Below are 15,994 nucleotides of genomic sequence, written 5' to 3' on the forward strand. Positions count from 1 at the left end.
GTGAGACTCCCATGAAATGACGTAATATAGCTTTGGGTTAGTTAACAAAATATTGTATAATATGTGAGGTATTCCTATTTCTTTTTGAGAACCGTAATACATATTATTTGTTTGTTTATTTATTTATTTATTTATTACTATCTTATATATCTAATTTTTTGTAGAGACTTGCCATGTTGCCCAGGCTGGTCTCGAACTCCTGGGCTCAAGCAATCCTCCCTCCTCCGTCTCCCAAAGTGCTGGAATTACAGGCATGAGCCCCCATGCCTGGCCCAGATTATTTTTAAATCTGCTGGTGCATAACAAAAATATTAATGGCGGAACTTCTTTTCAAAGCTTACTGAAAGGATTAGTATAATGCGTCGTGATTAAAACTGTTTAAATTAGGAAATGATTTAAAACTGGGGGCAGTAAAAACTTGTGTTGGGATCTTCAATATGATTAGCCTCATTTTTTAGTTGTTTGAAGAGGTCTTTCTAAATCTCTTTATCTTGCTTAGGAATGTTATGTGAAAGAAATCGATGCCAGTAAGGAGAACGTGATTCTGATCAACAAGGCAGACTTGCTGACTGCTGCGCAGCGGAGGGCCTGGGCCACGTACTTTGACAAAGAAGATGTGAAGGTTATTTTCTGGTCAGCTTTGGCCGGAGCCATTCACCTGAATGCTGACTCTGAGGTAACCTGAGGGACTTTTACAGGTTGGGTTTCCAAGGAGGATTTTGATTTCTCATAATGTGCTTCATTTGTGTTTTGTTTACTCTTACTGGAAATTTGTGGGAATTAGAGTTTTTTCCCCGGTGTGCTGGATTCGGATGACCTACAGAAAGTGAATCACAGTTACTTTCTCTCTGGTTGTCGGACAGTCTGACATCGCCAGTGTTGTTACACACTGATATTAGCTGTATTATTTTTGTATAATTGTATAATTTTTTTAAAGGTTGTAGACAGGAAGTTGTATAGGAAGTTCCACAATGACCCTGTAACTGCTTTTAAGAGAAGTCAGAACACAAGGGTACGACTGAAGGATGTAGTCAGTTCTCAGGACTTGATTAGAGTCTCTTTTGACTTTGTTCTGAAAACAGAAACTAACCCTAAATTAAGATATACCACATTATCTTTTAGCCCATATTTTGCAAAAGTAGTTTGGGCTTTATTTTTACTTTTGAATAAAATAATATCTATAAGAGGGCCAGGCGCCATGGCTCACTCCTGTAATCCCAGCACTTTGGGAAGCCGAGGGGTGTGGATCACCTGAGGTTGGGAGTTTGAAACCAGCCTTACTGACATGGAGAAACCCCATCTCTACTAAAAATACAACATTAGCCGGGCGTGGTGGCGGGTGCCTGTAATCCCAGCTACTCGGGAGGCTGAGGCAGGAGAATTGCTTGAACCTGGGAGGTGGAGCTTGTAGTGAACCGAGATCGCGCCATTACACTTCAGTCTGGGCAACAAGAGCGAAACTCTGTCTCAAAAAAAAAATCATCATCATAATACCAACTATGAAAAGAAATTAGTAATTAGGATCGTAGAGATGGAGAGACTTAAGAAGTACTGTCTTTTTCCCTGTCCTTTTCTCCTCTCTCTGTTTATCAGGCATCTATTGACTGTGGAGTGTGTGTTGAGCTGGGTTATGAATACAGCACCCTCCCCTCCATGAGCTCATTGTATAAACTCTCACCTCTAACTGTGTAAAGGAGTTTCTTCCTCCACCTCCGTATCAAACAGTTGCATATTTCTCTTTGACTACTTTAAGCAACAGGATGCTCGAGACCAGGTAACTCATTTCTTTTTACCTCTGAATGTAGAAAGTTCTTCCATTCAGTGGAACGAAGTCAGCCACCCTACCCTTTGATCTGAGGACTCTTTGTCCCTTTGGTTCTCTCCTGCAGCTGTGCATTTTCAGCTCTCACAGACACCAGCTCCAGGACGCCCATCCTGGGTGCCTGTCTTCTTGCGTCAGGACTGCAGGCAAAACTGGCCACACCTAATTGAATACATTATTCCAGGTGGTGTTTGCCTAGGGCGTATACCAAGCATTCATATTTCTTGTGATCAGGATATTCACATTAATTCAGTTTCTGTTAGTTCATCTCCTTTCAGAAGCTGTTTGCTCTTGGCTCATTGAACCTGTGAGCAACCGAATCCCTCAAATATCAAAAAAATAAAAAAAGACTTACTAAGCAAACCTCATCCCATCTTTACATGGAGAGAAAGATATTTGTTCTGTTTTACTTCAACTTAGAAAAGTACTGTTCCTTTTAAATATGTTGATGGCTTAGTACCAAGGTAGAGTTCATTTTAGAGTGTACAGTTAGCATTTCGTCGCCTTCTAGCTGTGAATTGTCATGTCATTGATAACATCGTTGAACAGGCTAGGACAAGGGATACAACTCTGTGACCTTTTGTGGACTTACTAGCAGCACTCTGTGCCAAGCGTTTTTATGTGAATATAGATGTAGTCACAAGAATATACCGATAATAATTATTACTATAATTAATTAAAACTAACCCATAAAATTAATAAGTTAATAAAAACATAGTCTTTACCAGACACCACCATTCTAAACACTTTATGTATTTTACTCATTTAATCTTCTTGGCAGTAAGTATAGATACTCACCATTGTTAATCTTCTCGGCAGTAAGTGTAGATACTCACCATTGTTAGATAGAAGAATAGTTTGCCCTGTTAAACCATTATTTCTGTTGTTTCCAATCTTTCCTGGAAGTCAGTGTCTTGCTGAAGTTTTAAAATAGATAATTACCATCATACTGCTCTGCCCTAATGCAGTAACCCTACCAAAAATGGGAGAGATGAGTTTCTGCATCTGTGGCCTTCTTGATTTACTAACCAAGCAGTAGATAACAAAGGGAAATGAAATTTTTTGCGTAATCAGTTTTCAGGGAACTCTTACTACCTCCTGTTGATGACTGTCTTATTTTTAGGGCTCACCAGGTCACTTGTGGAATTGTTTTAATGTCAGTGTCTGGCTTAACAGTGTATAGTTTATGGAAGATATTCTTTCCTCCTTTTTAAGACTTAGGCACCATTTGCTTCTCCCAAGTTTTCTGGACTCTTTCTGCTGTTGTCTATGATTTCTCAGGTTGTGAAGTCTTACTTGTAACTCGTTACTAATATCTGTAATTTGGGTATCAAATTACAGAAATACTAGAAGTAGCTTGATATTCACTGTTTTCACTGTTTTCTTGCCTGAAAGGTTGGTTCATCTTCTACAGTTGTTCAATTTCAGTTGTTTGAAAAATGTGAATGTTCTGAAAAAATGTGACGTTTTTCAAAAGGCACAGCCCAATTCTGAGTTGAGTATCTCTGGTTTCCTTCGGTCACCTTGGAATTGCACTGTGCTCCCCAAAAGATTGACTTTTTCCTTCTTGCTTTTAATTTTTAACATAATTATGGCAAAGTCCTTTGATTGTCTTTAGTCCTTTTCCTGAAGCTGAACTGCTCCCCGCTGTAGTTTTTCTACTGCACATTCATGTTCAGTTCACATTCTCATTTTCATGCTACTTTCATGTTTGAAAATGACCCAAAAGAGCCCACAGTGAGGACGCTGACTTCTTTATGTTCACTGCTCATTTACCATAGAAATTGCTTCCGCTTCTGTATTTCTGTCATAAGCCCGGTTTCTTTTTGATTTGCCAGGCTTGATAGTGAAATCATACCTATTTTTCTTGACATTTTGTTTTCTTTCTGCTTTCTTGAGATTTAAGATACATGTTTGGCTGGGTTCATTGTGTCCCCTTCTGTGACTGTTAATTATTCTAACCAAATTACTTGGAAATGATACAAGATTTCCATTACTTTGAAGTCCCAACAAATTCACCCTTATTTCTGCTTTGTTGTCAAGAGGGATTCAGAAGAATTAACACACCCATGAGTAGTAAATGATTTTTACCTTTTGCTTTCCAAAGGGAATCTGTCATCACTAAATAATTTCCACACGTGGAGTTGAGTTTTGCTGCCGCATTTCACACACGGTGATCTGTGTGTGCTCCACGGTGCTTTGACTTCTAAAAGCAATTCTGAGAGAATAGCAGATTTTTTTAAACATGCCAACCACCGTCTTTAAAAATACAAATGTAAAATGAACTGCAAATGGCAAAGTCTGCCCTTGCTTTGTGCAGAGAAGAGTATGTTAAATGTGTTCTTGTTCCTGAGACGTGCTTCGTTTTATTGTGCAGCCCATTGCAAAATAATGTACTGCCAAAGAGTTCAGTTTAACATAAGCTTTTCCCCTTGCTGTCTTTGAAGAGTTTTGTTGTTGTTGTTCTTGTTTTCTTTTGTTTTTGTAGAGACCCAGTCTTGCTGTGTTGCCCAGACTGGTTTTGAATTCCTGGCCTTGAGCCATCAGCTACCTCAGCTACCCAAGTGCTGAGATTACAGGTGTGAGCCATCGCACCCGGCCTAAAGAATTATTTTAAATTATAAAAGTAATACATGTTCTTTATACAGAGTTCAAATAGTATAGAAACATATAAAGTAAAAAGTGAAGGGAAGGTCCAATTCTCCTCCCCTCCAAGAGGGCGCCACCCTCGATGGTTGTCTGTCATGGCACTGAAAGGCTTTCATTGTCTCCTCCCTATATTCACCTTTCCATCTCCGTCGAACTTCGCTTGTCTCCTGCCTATATTCACCTTTCCATCTCCGTCGAACTTCGCTTGTCTCCTGCCTATATTCACCTTTCCATCTCCGTCGGAATTCGCTTGTCTCCTGCCTATATTCACCTTTCCATCTCCGTCGGAATTCGCTTGTCTCCTGCCTATATTCACCTTTCCATCTCCGTCGGAATTCGCTTGTCTCCTGCCTATATTCACCTTTCCATCTCCGTCGGAATTCGCTTGTCTCCTGCCTATATTCACCTTTCCATCTCCGTCGGAATTCGCTTGTCTCCTGCCTATATTCACCTTTCCATCTCCGTCGGAATTCGCTTGTCTCCTGCCTATATTCACCTTTCCATCTCCGTCGGAATTCGCTTGTCTCCTGCCTATATTCACCTTTCCATCTCCGTCGCACTTCGCTTGTCTCCTGCCTATATTCACCTTTCCATCTCCGTCGCACTTCGCTTGTCTCCTGCCTATATTCACCTTTCCATCTCCGTCGCACTTCGCTTGTCTCCTGCCTATATTCACCTTTCCATCTCCGTCGCACTTCGCTTGTCTCCTGCCTATATTCACCTTTCCATCTCCGTCGCACTTCGCTTGTCTCCTGCCTATATTCACCTTTCCATCTCCGTCGCACTTCGCTTGTCTCCTGCCTATATTCACCTTTCCATCTCCGTCGCACTTCGCTTGTCTCCTGCCTATATTCACCTTTCCATCTCCGTCGCACTTCGCTTGTCTCCTGCCTATATTCACCTTTCCATCTCCGTCGCACTTCGCTTGTCTCCTGCCTATATTCACCTTTCCATCTCCGTCGCACTTCGCTTGTCTCCTGCCTATATTCACCTTTCCATCTCCGTCGCACTTCGCTTGTCTCCTGCCTATATTCACCTTTCCATCTCCGTCAGAATTCGCTTGTCTCCTGCCTATATTCACCTTTCCATCTCCGTCGCACTTCGCTTGTCTCCTGCCTATATTCACCTTTCCATCTCCGTCGAAATTCGCTTGTCTCCTGCCTATATTCACCTTTCCATCTCCGTCGGAATTCGCTTGTCTCCTGCCTATATTCACCTTTCCATCTCCGTCGGAATTCGCTTGTCTCCTGCCTATATTCACCTTTCCATCTCCGTCGAAATTTGCTTGTCTCCTGCCTATATTCACCTTTCCATCTCCGTCGAAATTTGCTTGTCTCCTGCCTATATTCACCTTTCCATCTCCGTCGAACTTTGCTTGTCCTCTGTTCATCTTTTTTTTTTTTTTGAGACAGAGCCTTGTCTGTCGCCCAGGCTGGAGTGCAATGGCACCATCTCGGCTCATTGCAACCTCTTCCTCTCAGATTCAAGCAGTTGTCCTGCCTCAGCCTCCCGAGTAGCTGGGATTACAGGTGTGCACTACCACACCTGGCTAATTTTTGCATTTTTAGTGGAGCCAGGGTTTTACCATGTTGGCCAGGCTGGTCTCAAACTCCTGACCTCAAATTATCTGTGCACCTCAGCCTCCCAAAGTGCTGGGATTATAGGTGTGAGCCACCATGCCCAGCCGTCCTCTGTCCATCTTACATAATCAACTTATTAAGTATTTTGACTAGAGTAGAAACTGCAGTTATGTATTTCTGAGCGTTTCTATTATTTTATCAGGAAGAGGCAAGCAAAGATGATAGACAAAGCAACACAACTGAGTTTGAACACTCCAGTTTTGACGAGGCTGAAATTTCTCACAGTGAGACCGAACATCTCCCAGCCAGGCATTCTCCTTCACTTAGTGAAAATCCCACAACTGATGAAGATGACAGTGAGTATGAGGACTGTCCAGAGGAGGAGGAAGATGACTGGCAGACATGCTCAGAAGACGGTCCCGAGGAAGAGGACTGTGGCCAGGACTGGAAGGAAAGCTCTGCTGCAGATTCTGAGGCTCAGAGCAGGAAAACCCCACAGAAGAGGCAGATACACAATTTTAGCCATCTAGTATCCAAGCAGGAGTTACTAGAGCTCTTCAAGGAACTACATACCGGGAGAAAGGTGAAAGATGGGCAACTTACGATCGGACTGGTAAGATGACATATGTCATAACATTGTTGCCGCATGATTGTCTTTAATCCCCATTTTTTCAGTAGCTACACGACCCCAGAGACTAACCAGGCTTCCGGCATCATAGGGAACATTGCCCTCTTGTTGCCCACTGGCATCACGGGATTAGGCAGTAGGATAGACAGGGCCCAACTCAAAGGAATCAACTTCCTCAAGGCTTATATTGTAACATACCTATTCACATTAAATGTATTCTCCAGTCTCCTTTCAGTTCAGCTTTTTCTGCCGTGTGAAGTACCGAGAGAGCAGAATGAGAGAGATGTTAAGGTTGTCTTCAGACTTCAGCCCAGTGTTCTTTGGGCACCCTGTGATCCTTGCCAGCTTACGCTGTAAATGTTCAGATGCTTAATAGGGAGAATCCCAGCATCTTGGGGCTGGACAAAATATGACAAATGCATTGGTTGCATAAACACCGCATAGTAGATAGGGGAAATTAGGTCACATCCCCAGCTTTATATACGCTAATTCCAGACGTGGCTGGCTGCGGAAGTGCGCAAACTCTGAGGGGCTACAGCATGGCTCTAGATGGCCCCATCCTTAGCTAAGGAGATGTGAGATGTTAGAGAAGGTATTTATTATACAGATCTATCCAGAATATAACAGTGAGGGAAAGGAGATCATGGCACGTTTAACATCTTCTAGCTTTTCAGTTACATGCTCAGTATAGCTAATCCTAATTAGTTTTGAGCCCCCTTCTCTCCTGCCCCAACCCCCTGCCCCAAAATGCCTGTTTAAAATGACTAAAGTAGATTACCATCTTATAGTGTAGTTAAAAGAGCTGTCTGTGGAATCAGACAGACCTAGGTGAAATTCCCAATTCAGCACTAGAACTTGTTAGGAACACTGGGGAAATTGCTTATAATGCCTCTAAGCTTTAAAGCTTCATTCTTTATATTGTTGCTAAAAATTCGTATCAGAAAGTTCAGCTTCTCTACATGTGTTCTCACATTTATGGAAAAACTGAGCATCCTCCCTCATTTTCTGAATTTCTTACTCTAGAAATTCTGCAAACACTTATTGATCACCTGCCACATGCCAGACATTCTGCTTGGCTTTAAGTAAAAATGACTGAAAATTAAAAATAATTGTGTGTTGTGATTATTCAAATGTCCATCCGATCAGCCTCACCCAGTGTGGAAGATGTGATGGAAACCGCTGTCTGTAGATGGGGCAGTGAGGGAAGGCTGGGGACAAGGGGATGAAATTTTCTGTAGCATCTGCTGTTAACAGCAAAACCTATAAAATTAAAATGTACATAGCCTGACCATTTGTCACTGGAGACATGTCTGAATAAATATACCCACACCACAGGAGAAAAAAGATGTCTCAGCAAATACAGAGAGCATGGATTTCAAATAATTTTCAAAGTAACCAGACGCTTAATGCTAGTCTTGCCATCATCTATGTCATATCTTTGAGTCTTCTGATGTACTGTTTTACTATTTGGTAACTTCTGAGTCTCTTCTAGGTGGGCTACCCTAATGTTGGTAAGAGTTCAACAATCAATACCATCATGGGCAACAAGAAAGTATCTGTGTCTGCCACACCTGGTCACACGAAGCACTTTCAGGTATTTTTGTGGTTCCTTGCCACTCGTGTGCAGCTGTTTCTTCCTTTCATCTGTTGTGTACCCAGCTCAAAACTCTTGTCTTCCAGACTCTCTACGTGGAGCCTGGTCTCTGCCTGTGTGACTGTCCTGGCTTGGTGATGCCGTCTTTCGTGTCTACCAAGGCCGAAATGACTTGCAGCGGAATCCTCCCAATTGATCAGATGAGAGATCATGTTCCACCTGTATCATTAATATCCTTTCTGCTTTGGAAACACTCTAGTTATTACGTGCATATTAGGGCTTCAGGTTTAATGTGGGCATTCGAGGGATTCTGATTTGATGAAGAATTGAAAATACTAGTGATCTGCACAAGTTTAAACTGTGAGAGAGCATGAGAACTTCCAAATCAGAACCTGATTTCCTGATTTCCGCAGTGTAGCCTTGAAGAAATGGGAGAATCCAGGTTTCAGATACTCGGTTCCAAGTTGCAAACCTATTTAACATGCCATGTAACCATGTGAGTGACCTTGGAAAACTTGCTTAACCTTCCCAAATACTTCCTTTTTCTCTAAGTGGGGGAAAAGCATCTATCTCACGGTTGATTATATTTAATCAATATAGCTAACATATATTGAATACTTGCTATGTGCTTTTCTAAACCCTAACCAAATATCTTTTAATCCTCAAAAAGCAACCCTTAAGGCAGATACTGCTGTTATTCCCGTTTCCTCAAACTTGAGGAGACTGAGGCACAGAGAAGTTAAATAATTTATCTAAGCTCTTACAGCTAGTAAGCAGTAAATTAGGAACTCTGCTACCTCAGCAGCATAATGAATTAACTTACGTAAAGCATCTAAGACAATGCCCGGCATGAAAAAAGGACTCAAAGATGGATTTGTTAAGAACTATGCAGGGGCCAGGTGTGGTGATTCATGCCTGTAACCCCAACACTTGGGGAGGTCGTGGTGGGCGGATCACTTGAGGCCAGGTATTTGAGACCAGCCTGGCCAACATGGCAAAACCCTGTCTCTACTAAAAATACAAAAATTAGCTGGGCGTGGTGGTGCACACCTGTAGTCCCAGCTACTCAGGAGGCTGAAGCATGAGAATTTCTTGAACCTGGGAGGCGGAGGTTGCAGTGAGCTGAGGTGGTGCCACTCTACCCTCCAGCCTCGGCGCCAAAGTGAGACTCTTGAAGAAAAAAGAAAACGAAAGAAAAAAAAACTGCTCAAGGTCTGAGATTTTACTGTACTTACAAGCTAGCAAGTTAGCCTGTTACTGTTCTGTAGATACTAGCAGAAAACAGGAGACTTCATGAAATTGGCACACTAATCCGCTGGCTTGTAAGTAGGGTAAAATTTCCTTCATAACTACACTTAAGGCCACAGCTTATTCATAGATACATATGTATGAAAAAGTATATATAGCTTTTTTTATTTTTGAGATGGAGTCTCACTCTGTTACCCAGGCTAGAGTGTAGTGGTGCGATCTCGGCTCTCTGCAACCTCCACCTCCTGGGTTCCAGCAATTCTCCTGTCTCAGCCTCCTGAGTAGCTGGGATTGCAGGTGTGCACCACCACACCCAGGTAATTTTCTGTTGTTGTTCAGTGGAGATGGGGTTTCACCATGCTGACAGGCTGCTCTCAAACTCTTGACCTCAAATAATCGCCTGCCTTGACCTCCCAAAGTGCTGGGATTACAGGCGTGAGCCCGGCCTTTTAAGTTTCTCAGTAAATTAATAGTGAGACATGAATTATTTATTGCAGGTAGCCTTAGGTTAGGTACTGTGGAAGATAGGGCATAAATAGAGATGGCTACTGCCCTATACAAAGCATCAATTTGTTAGGGACACGTGAGGTATGTATGTGAATAACTGTAACTGTAGTACAAGTAGAATATTGTTAGTGGCTTAAGGAAAATTCAGACAAACTATGAGAGATTAGACAAAGGAGGAAAAGTAATCCTGCATAATTGTAGACATTAGAAACAGACTCCCCTTGCTTTATCTCTACATTAGAATCACAAATGCGTAATCTCCTTTTCAGTTTAAAAATGTGTCATCTTTAAAGTCAGTTTCAGAGATATTTTAAATTATTATTTTAAAAGAATTCATATGGAAGAGTCGTGGGAGCTTAAGGCCTTGTTTAAAAGGAAAAAAAAAACAACTGAGTCTTTTAAAATTAATCGATAACCATACTCTTCCTTTGGAGAGGAGAAAGAGTGTTCATCATACAAGTGATGAAGTGCCATGCTCTTAGAGGCATGTTTCATGTGCCTTGGGGAGGAGGGAGTCAGTTCAAGAGAGTGGATTCCCTGACAAGCTACGTTTGCCAGAATATTCCAAGACATGTTTTAGAAGCTACCTATGGCATTAACATCATAAAGCCTAGAGAAGATGAAGATCCCCACCGACCTCCAACATCAGAAGAACTGTTAACAGCTTATGGATGTAAGTTGTGATTCATTAGAAAACGTGAACAAAAACAAGAGTATAGCTAATGAATAGAAATAAGAATAGTAATGGTACTAGAAATGTTATTCTGCAAATACATAAATTTGTCATATTTTTTTAGCATTTTTCAAGTCATCTTCCAGGGTTAATGTTTTTGTCTCTGCGGGCCTTGCCTACGAAGTAACCTACAGTGCAAAAAGCTTTTAGGACATTTGCTGCTTTGATGGTACCCACGTGCAGGCACAGGGGTTCTCATCGGAGGCTGTGTTGGCTCTTTCTGGAGTCTTCTCCCAAACAAGAAGAAAGGGGATGTGTGGAAGAAAATGAATACGTGCACCACAGCGAGACAGGAGAGTTAGGAGGGGAGCACCAGAAGGGAGACCCCTCAGAGACGGGGACAGAGTGGAGCTTGGTTAGGACAGGGGCACAAAGCATCCTCCTTCCTCTCCCATCAGCCCCTGTAAACTTATTTGACATTAAAATGAGACCACAGCTCTCCCACCTCCATGTTTTGTCCCAGTTCCACATGAGGACCTATGATTTCTTGCCTTAAATGTAAACTTTAAAGGTGGCCTGAAGAACCTTGTGTCTACCTAAAAAAAAAAAAAAAAAAGCAGCGTGAGAAACATTTCTGTGCGTGTATGGCTTGCCTTGAAGGGGATTGCCACTGGCTGGGAAGGAGTTCAGCTTATTCGAATATTTACTGGCAGAGAAAGGTGGAAGGTGATTTGATAGGAATCACACTTAAACCTTGAACTTAGAGACTCTAAAGAGGATAAATACTAAACACTTGTGGTAAGACTATTCTAATTAGAGTCATAGAACAAGAAAAGACCTTAGAGATTACCTCACCTCCTAGCCCCTGCTTTTAAGAAGAAGAATCTGAACCCAGAGCCCAAGCTGACCCAAGGTGAGGTGGCTGGTCAGTGGAATAGCCTGGGTGAGATCTCCCTCTAGGATGTTAGCCTGGAAAATGCAGAAAGGTGGACTTCCACCAAACTTTCAGTCTGATTGTACTTCCGATAAAACTGAAAATAATGTGAGTCTTTTAAGATGTTTCATCTAATGCTGCCTGATAAAATCAGAGTAAGGAAAAAGCCAGTCTGTAAAAACAAATGACCACACGTACAGTTGCTAAGTTCACTATCTGCAAGTCCATATAGAAGAAAATCTCGACAGTAAATGTTCAAAGATATTGCCAGATTACTCTCATTTTACTTTGTATTTCTTTAAATACTAGTGAAGTTGAGCATCTTTCCAAATGTTTTGTGACTATTTATATTTCTTCTGGGAATCACATTTTCCTATATATGGTTCTGTCTTAATGATTTGTAGAAGTTCGTTGTTGTATGTGCTACACATTTTTTTCCAACATTAATTATGGTTTCTTTGGCCCCCAAAGAAGTTGACAATTTTAATAGACTATATTTTTCCTTTTTGGTTTGACTGGGTTTGGTGTTTTACTTGGGAAGGTCTTCTGCATCCCAAAAAGATAAAACTATCTTCCTGTAATATTTACTTTTTTAACATTTAGATTTTTAATCTGCCTAAATTTATTTTTGTGTATCATGTGAATCAGGATTCTAACTGTTTTCTTCTAAACTGGAAAAGCCAGTCGACAGCTAGTATGTGAGGGGCTGAGTTTGGAACGCAGCCTGTCTGCTGAAGCCATATTCTTAACACTGTGTTTTGCTGCCTTCTGACTGAGTTAGTATTAAAGGGATCTTACTGGGGAAAAAGTGGGGGTACATCATTCAATAAGAAAACTTCATCTGTTGCTTTCTGTTTTGCAAGTAGTATTGACAGTGTAGCATTCTCCTACAGGTAGCCTCCATGAATAAATGTTTAAAATAAAGAGGCTGGGCGTGGTGGCTCACGCCTGCAATCCCAGCACTTTGGGAGGCCAAGGCAGGCAGATCACCTGAGGTCAGGAGATCAAGACTAGCCTGACCAACATGGTGAAACCCCGTCTCTACTAAAAATACAAAAATTAGCTGGGCATGGTGGCGGGCATCTGTAATCCCAGCTCCTTGGGAGTCTGAGGCACCAGAATCGCTTGAACCCGGGAGGTGGAGGTTGCAGGGAGCCAAGACTGTGACACTGCACTCCAGCCTGGGCAACAGAACGAGACTCTGTCTCAACAAAAAAATAAAATAAAGAGGTAGAAGAAATAACTGGAGCAGAGAGAAATCAAATTTGTCTTTCATAGCATGGTGCTAGGTGGTTGCTAAGATATCAGATACAAGTAAATATTCTCCTGGATGATCTGGTGTTTTTAATGCTAAACAATACATATTCTACAATGATACCTAATTTGTTTAAAGCTAGGAGTAAGAATGCATAGTTAGTAATAGAAGCTACATCACCTCAGTTGCCTTTGTTGTGATATTCTGTCATCTAAGATTTTGCAGAATTCTTTTCTCTTTACAGATATGCGGGGATTCATGACAGCGCATGGCCAGCCAGATCAGCCTCGGTCTGCGCGCTACATCCTGAAGGACTATGTCAACGTAAGTGCACCCTGCCTCATACTGTCCGATACCCACGTCTTTTCCCCAGTCTGTGTTCTTAGAGAATGGCAACCTGTTCAATCATAAAGGAAATACTTTTTCACTGAAACTGGAGTTGTGATCTTGAGGTAGGGTAGTTAACATTATATGGATTATAGAGATTACAAAAGATGGAGATCTCTGAACACCTATTATGAGTGAAAATCACCAATTTATGCATCTGGTTTTTTTGTCTCCTACAGCCCTTTGCTTGTTATGATTGCAACTATTGTCACAGTCTTCTTCATAGTATAGCTGTTTATATGCCTATCTCTATATTTGTCTAGTAACGATAATAACAGCTAACATTTTTTCAAAGGTAACCCTGCTAGAAATAGTTCTGTTTTACGTGCGTCTTCTCAGTGAAAATACGTAACAAGTCTGTGAGATTATTATTTCTCCTTTTCAAATGAGAACATGCTATTTGGGGGTTTCCCCATAGTAAAATGGATATGAACAGGGCCTATCTCATGAGATTATTATGGGAAATAAATGAAAACTATGTGTGTGTGTGTGTGTGTGTGTGGCACTAAGCTCAATGCCTGGCACATAATGAGCCCCCGGTAATAGTTATCAAGTTTCTTTCCACAAATAAGCATTACAGGGCCCTGTTAATAACCAGTTGTGAGGATTTGGCTTTATTTCCTCCTCTTCTCAAGACCACATCAGTGGAGCTTTTGGAGCATAGTGGCAACCGTCTATGGGCTCTGCCTTCAGTTCAGGAGGAAAGCAGTTCATACTATTGGTATGGATAAGTCATGTATTCATTTACCATTTACTGTGGAGGATGTAAAGATGAGGTAAAAATTGTCACAGGCTTCAGATCATTTATGATGGAAAGAGGCAGACTTGCCCCCAGGGAGCAACCCCACCTACAGGAGTCGAGGAACTCTCCTGACTGTAATAGTCTACCCGGCATTACCGCGAACTCTCCTGACTGTAATAGTCTACCTGGCATTACCGCGAACTCTCCTGACTGTCATAGCCTACCCGGCATTACCGCGAACTCTCCTGACTATATATAATAGTCTACCCCGACATTACCGTGAGTCGTAACTGCCCAGTTGTGTCTTGAGTTTTGTTTTGGAAAATATTCACCATAAGTATAACCACGTCAGTATACTGAAGAATACTTAAGTGGGAATGCAAACGAGAAAAGAAGAAAGAAATTTCATCCTAGTCTGGGGCACCATGGGAAGAGTTAGGTCTTTAGAACACTTTGACCATTGATGTGTTAGAAAAAGGACTCTTCAGCTGCAGTAGACCAAAGCTCCACTCAGCTAACTTAACCAGAAGGCGGAGAGCTCCATCAGAGTGTGACTGGGTGGGGATGTCTCCTCTGAGGCCACAGATGGCTCTTAGGATGCACTGTCGTCATTCATGCTGTCTTTGTAGGGTAAGCTGCTGTACTGCCATCCTCCTCCTGGAAGAGATCCTGTAACTTTTCAGCATCAACACCAGCGACTCCTAGAGAACAAAATGAATGGTGATGAAATAAAAATGCAGCCAGGCAGAAATAAAAAAGTAAAGCAGATTGAAAATATCGTTGACAAAACTTTTTTCCATCAAGTAAGTTTTAAAACTTTTCTTAAACTTCTGATCCAACACTCTTTATAACAGCTTTATTGAGTATCACATGCCATAAACACATTTTAATAACCCCAAAAAGGGTTTAATAACCCCCAAAAGAAACCTTATTTATTAGCAGTTACTCCCTGTTCCCCTTTTCCCCCCAGCCCCTGCCAACCAATAATCAATCTTTATTATAGATTTGCCCGTTCTAGATGTTTCTTGTGACTGGAATCATACTGTGTGCTCTTTGCGACAGGCTTCTTCCACTTAGCATGGTATCTTAGAGATTCATCCATGTTGTAGCATGTGTCAGTGTTCCATTCCTTTTTATTACCGAATGGCGTTTTAGTGTCTAGCTGTGCCACGTTGTATCTATCCATCCATGTTGTAGCACGGGTCAGTATTCCATTCCTTTTTATTACCGAATGGCCTTTTAGTGTGTAGCTGCGCCACGTTGTATCTGTGTATCATCTGATGGACGTCTGGGTTGTTTCCGCTTTTTGGCTACTGTGAATAATGGTGTAATGAACACTTGTGCACAAGTTTTTGTGGAGACGTGGATTTCATTTCTCTTGAGTATATACCTAGGCATGGGCTTGCTGGGTCAGACTGTAACTCCGTGTTTAACATTGGAGGTTTAACTCTCCGAAAGTGGCTGTGCTGTTTCACATTACACCCATGATGTGTGAGGTTTCTCATTTTCTCCTCATCCTTGTCAACGTTTATTATTTCCAGTCTTTTTCTATTTTAGCCATCCTAATACCTGGGAAGTGTATTGTATTGTAGTTTTGATTGGTATTTCCCTAATGACTGGTGGTGCTGAGCATCTTTTTCTGTGCTCATTGGCACATGTATATTTTCTGTAGAGAAATGTCTTTTATTAGGTTGTAAGAGTTCTTTATATATTCTGGATACCAGTCCCTTATCAGATTTATGATTTACAAATATTTGCACCCATTTAGTCAGTTGTCTTTTCTCTGAGCCAACACACTTGGTGATAGAAAGTGCTAAAGAAACAGACTTCAAAAATGTGTTCTGCACTTTAAAATATTGATAACTTTAGTTGCTTGTGTCACAGCTACAATTTATAGGCAGTATTTTAAAGGTCAAATCTACATGCAAAAGAGGTAAATCATATAGTTGTACCCAATGTAGTTTAAAAATGTTTT

At 41.4% G+C, this 15,994-nt stretch overlaps 1 protein-coding gene across 1 annotated transcript in view; it reads left to right on the forward strand.

Annotated features, from left to right (window-relative positions):
- LSG1 (large 60S subunit nuclear export GTPase 1) overlaps window positions 1–15,994 on the forward strand; it is a 30,044-nt gene that overhangs the window by 11,777 nt on the left and 2,273 nt on the right. The window contains exons 7-13 of the mRNA XM_010372987.2: window positions 500–676; window positions 6,254–6,664; window positions 8,172–8,273; window positions 8,360–8,503; window positions 10,578–10,701; window positions 13,135–13,214; window positions 14,649–14,822. Coding sequence (XP_010371289.2) covers window positions 500–676; window positions 6,254–6,664; window positions 8,172–8,273; window positions 8,360–8,503; window positions 10,578–10,701; window positions 13,135–13,214; window positions 14,649–14,822 — 1,212 coding nt within the window. The remainder of the gene's footprint in view (window positions 1–499; window positions 677–6,253; window positions 6,665–8,171; window positions 8,274–8,359; window positions 8,504–10,577; window positions 10,702–13,134; window positions 13,215–14,648; window positions 14,823–15,994) is intronic.

This window comes from Rhinopithecus roxellana, chromosome 1, assembly GCF_007565055.1.
Source record: "Rhinopithecus roxellana isolate Shanxi Qingling chromosome 1, ASM756505v1, whole genome shotgun sequence".
Lineage (NCBI taxonomy): Eukaryota > Metazoa > Chordata > Mammalia > Primates > Cercopithecidae > Rhinopithecus > Rhinopithecus roxellana.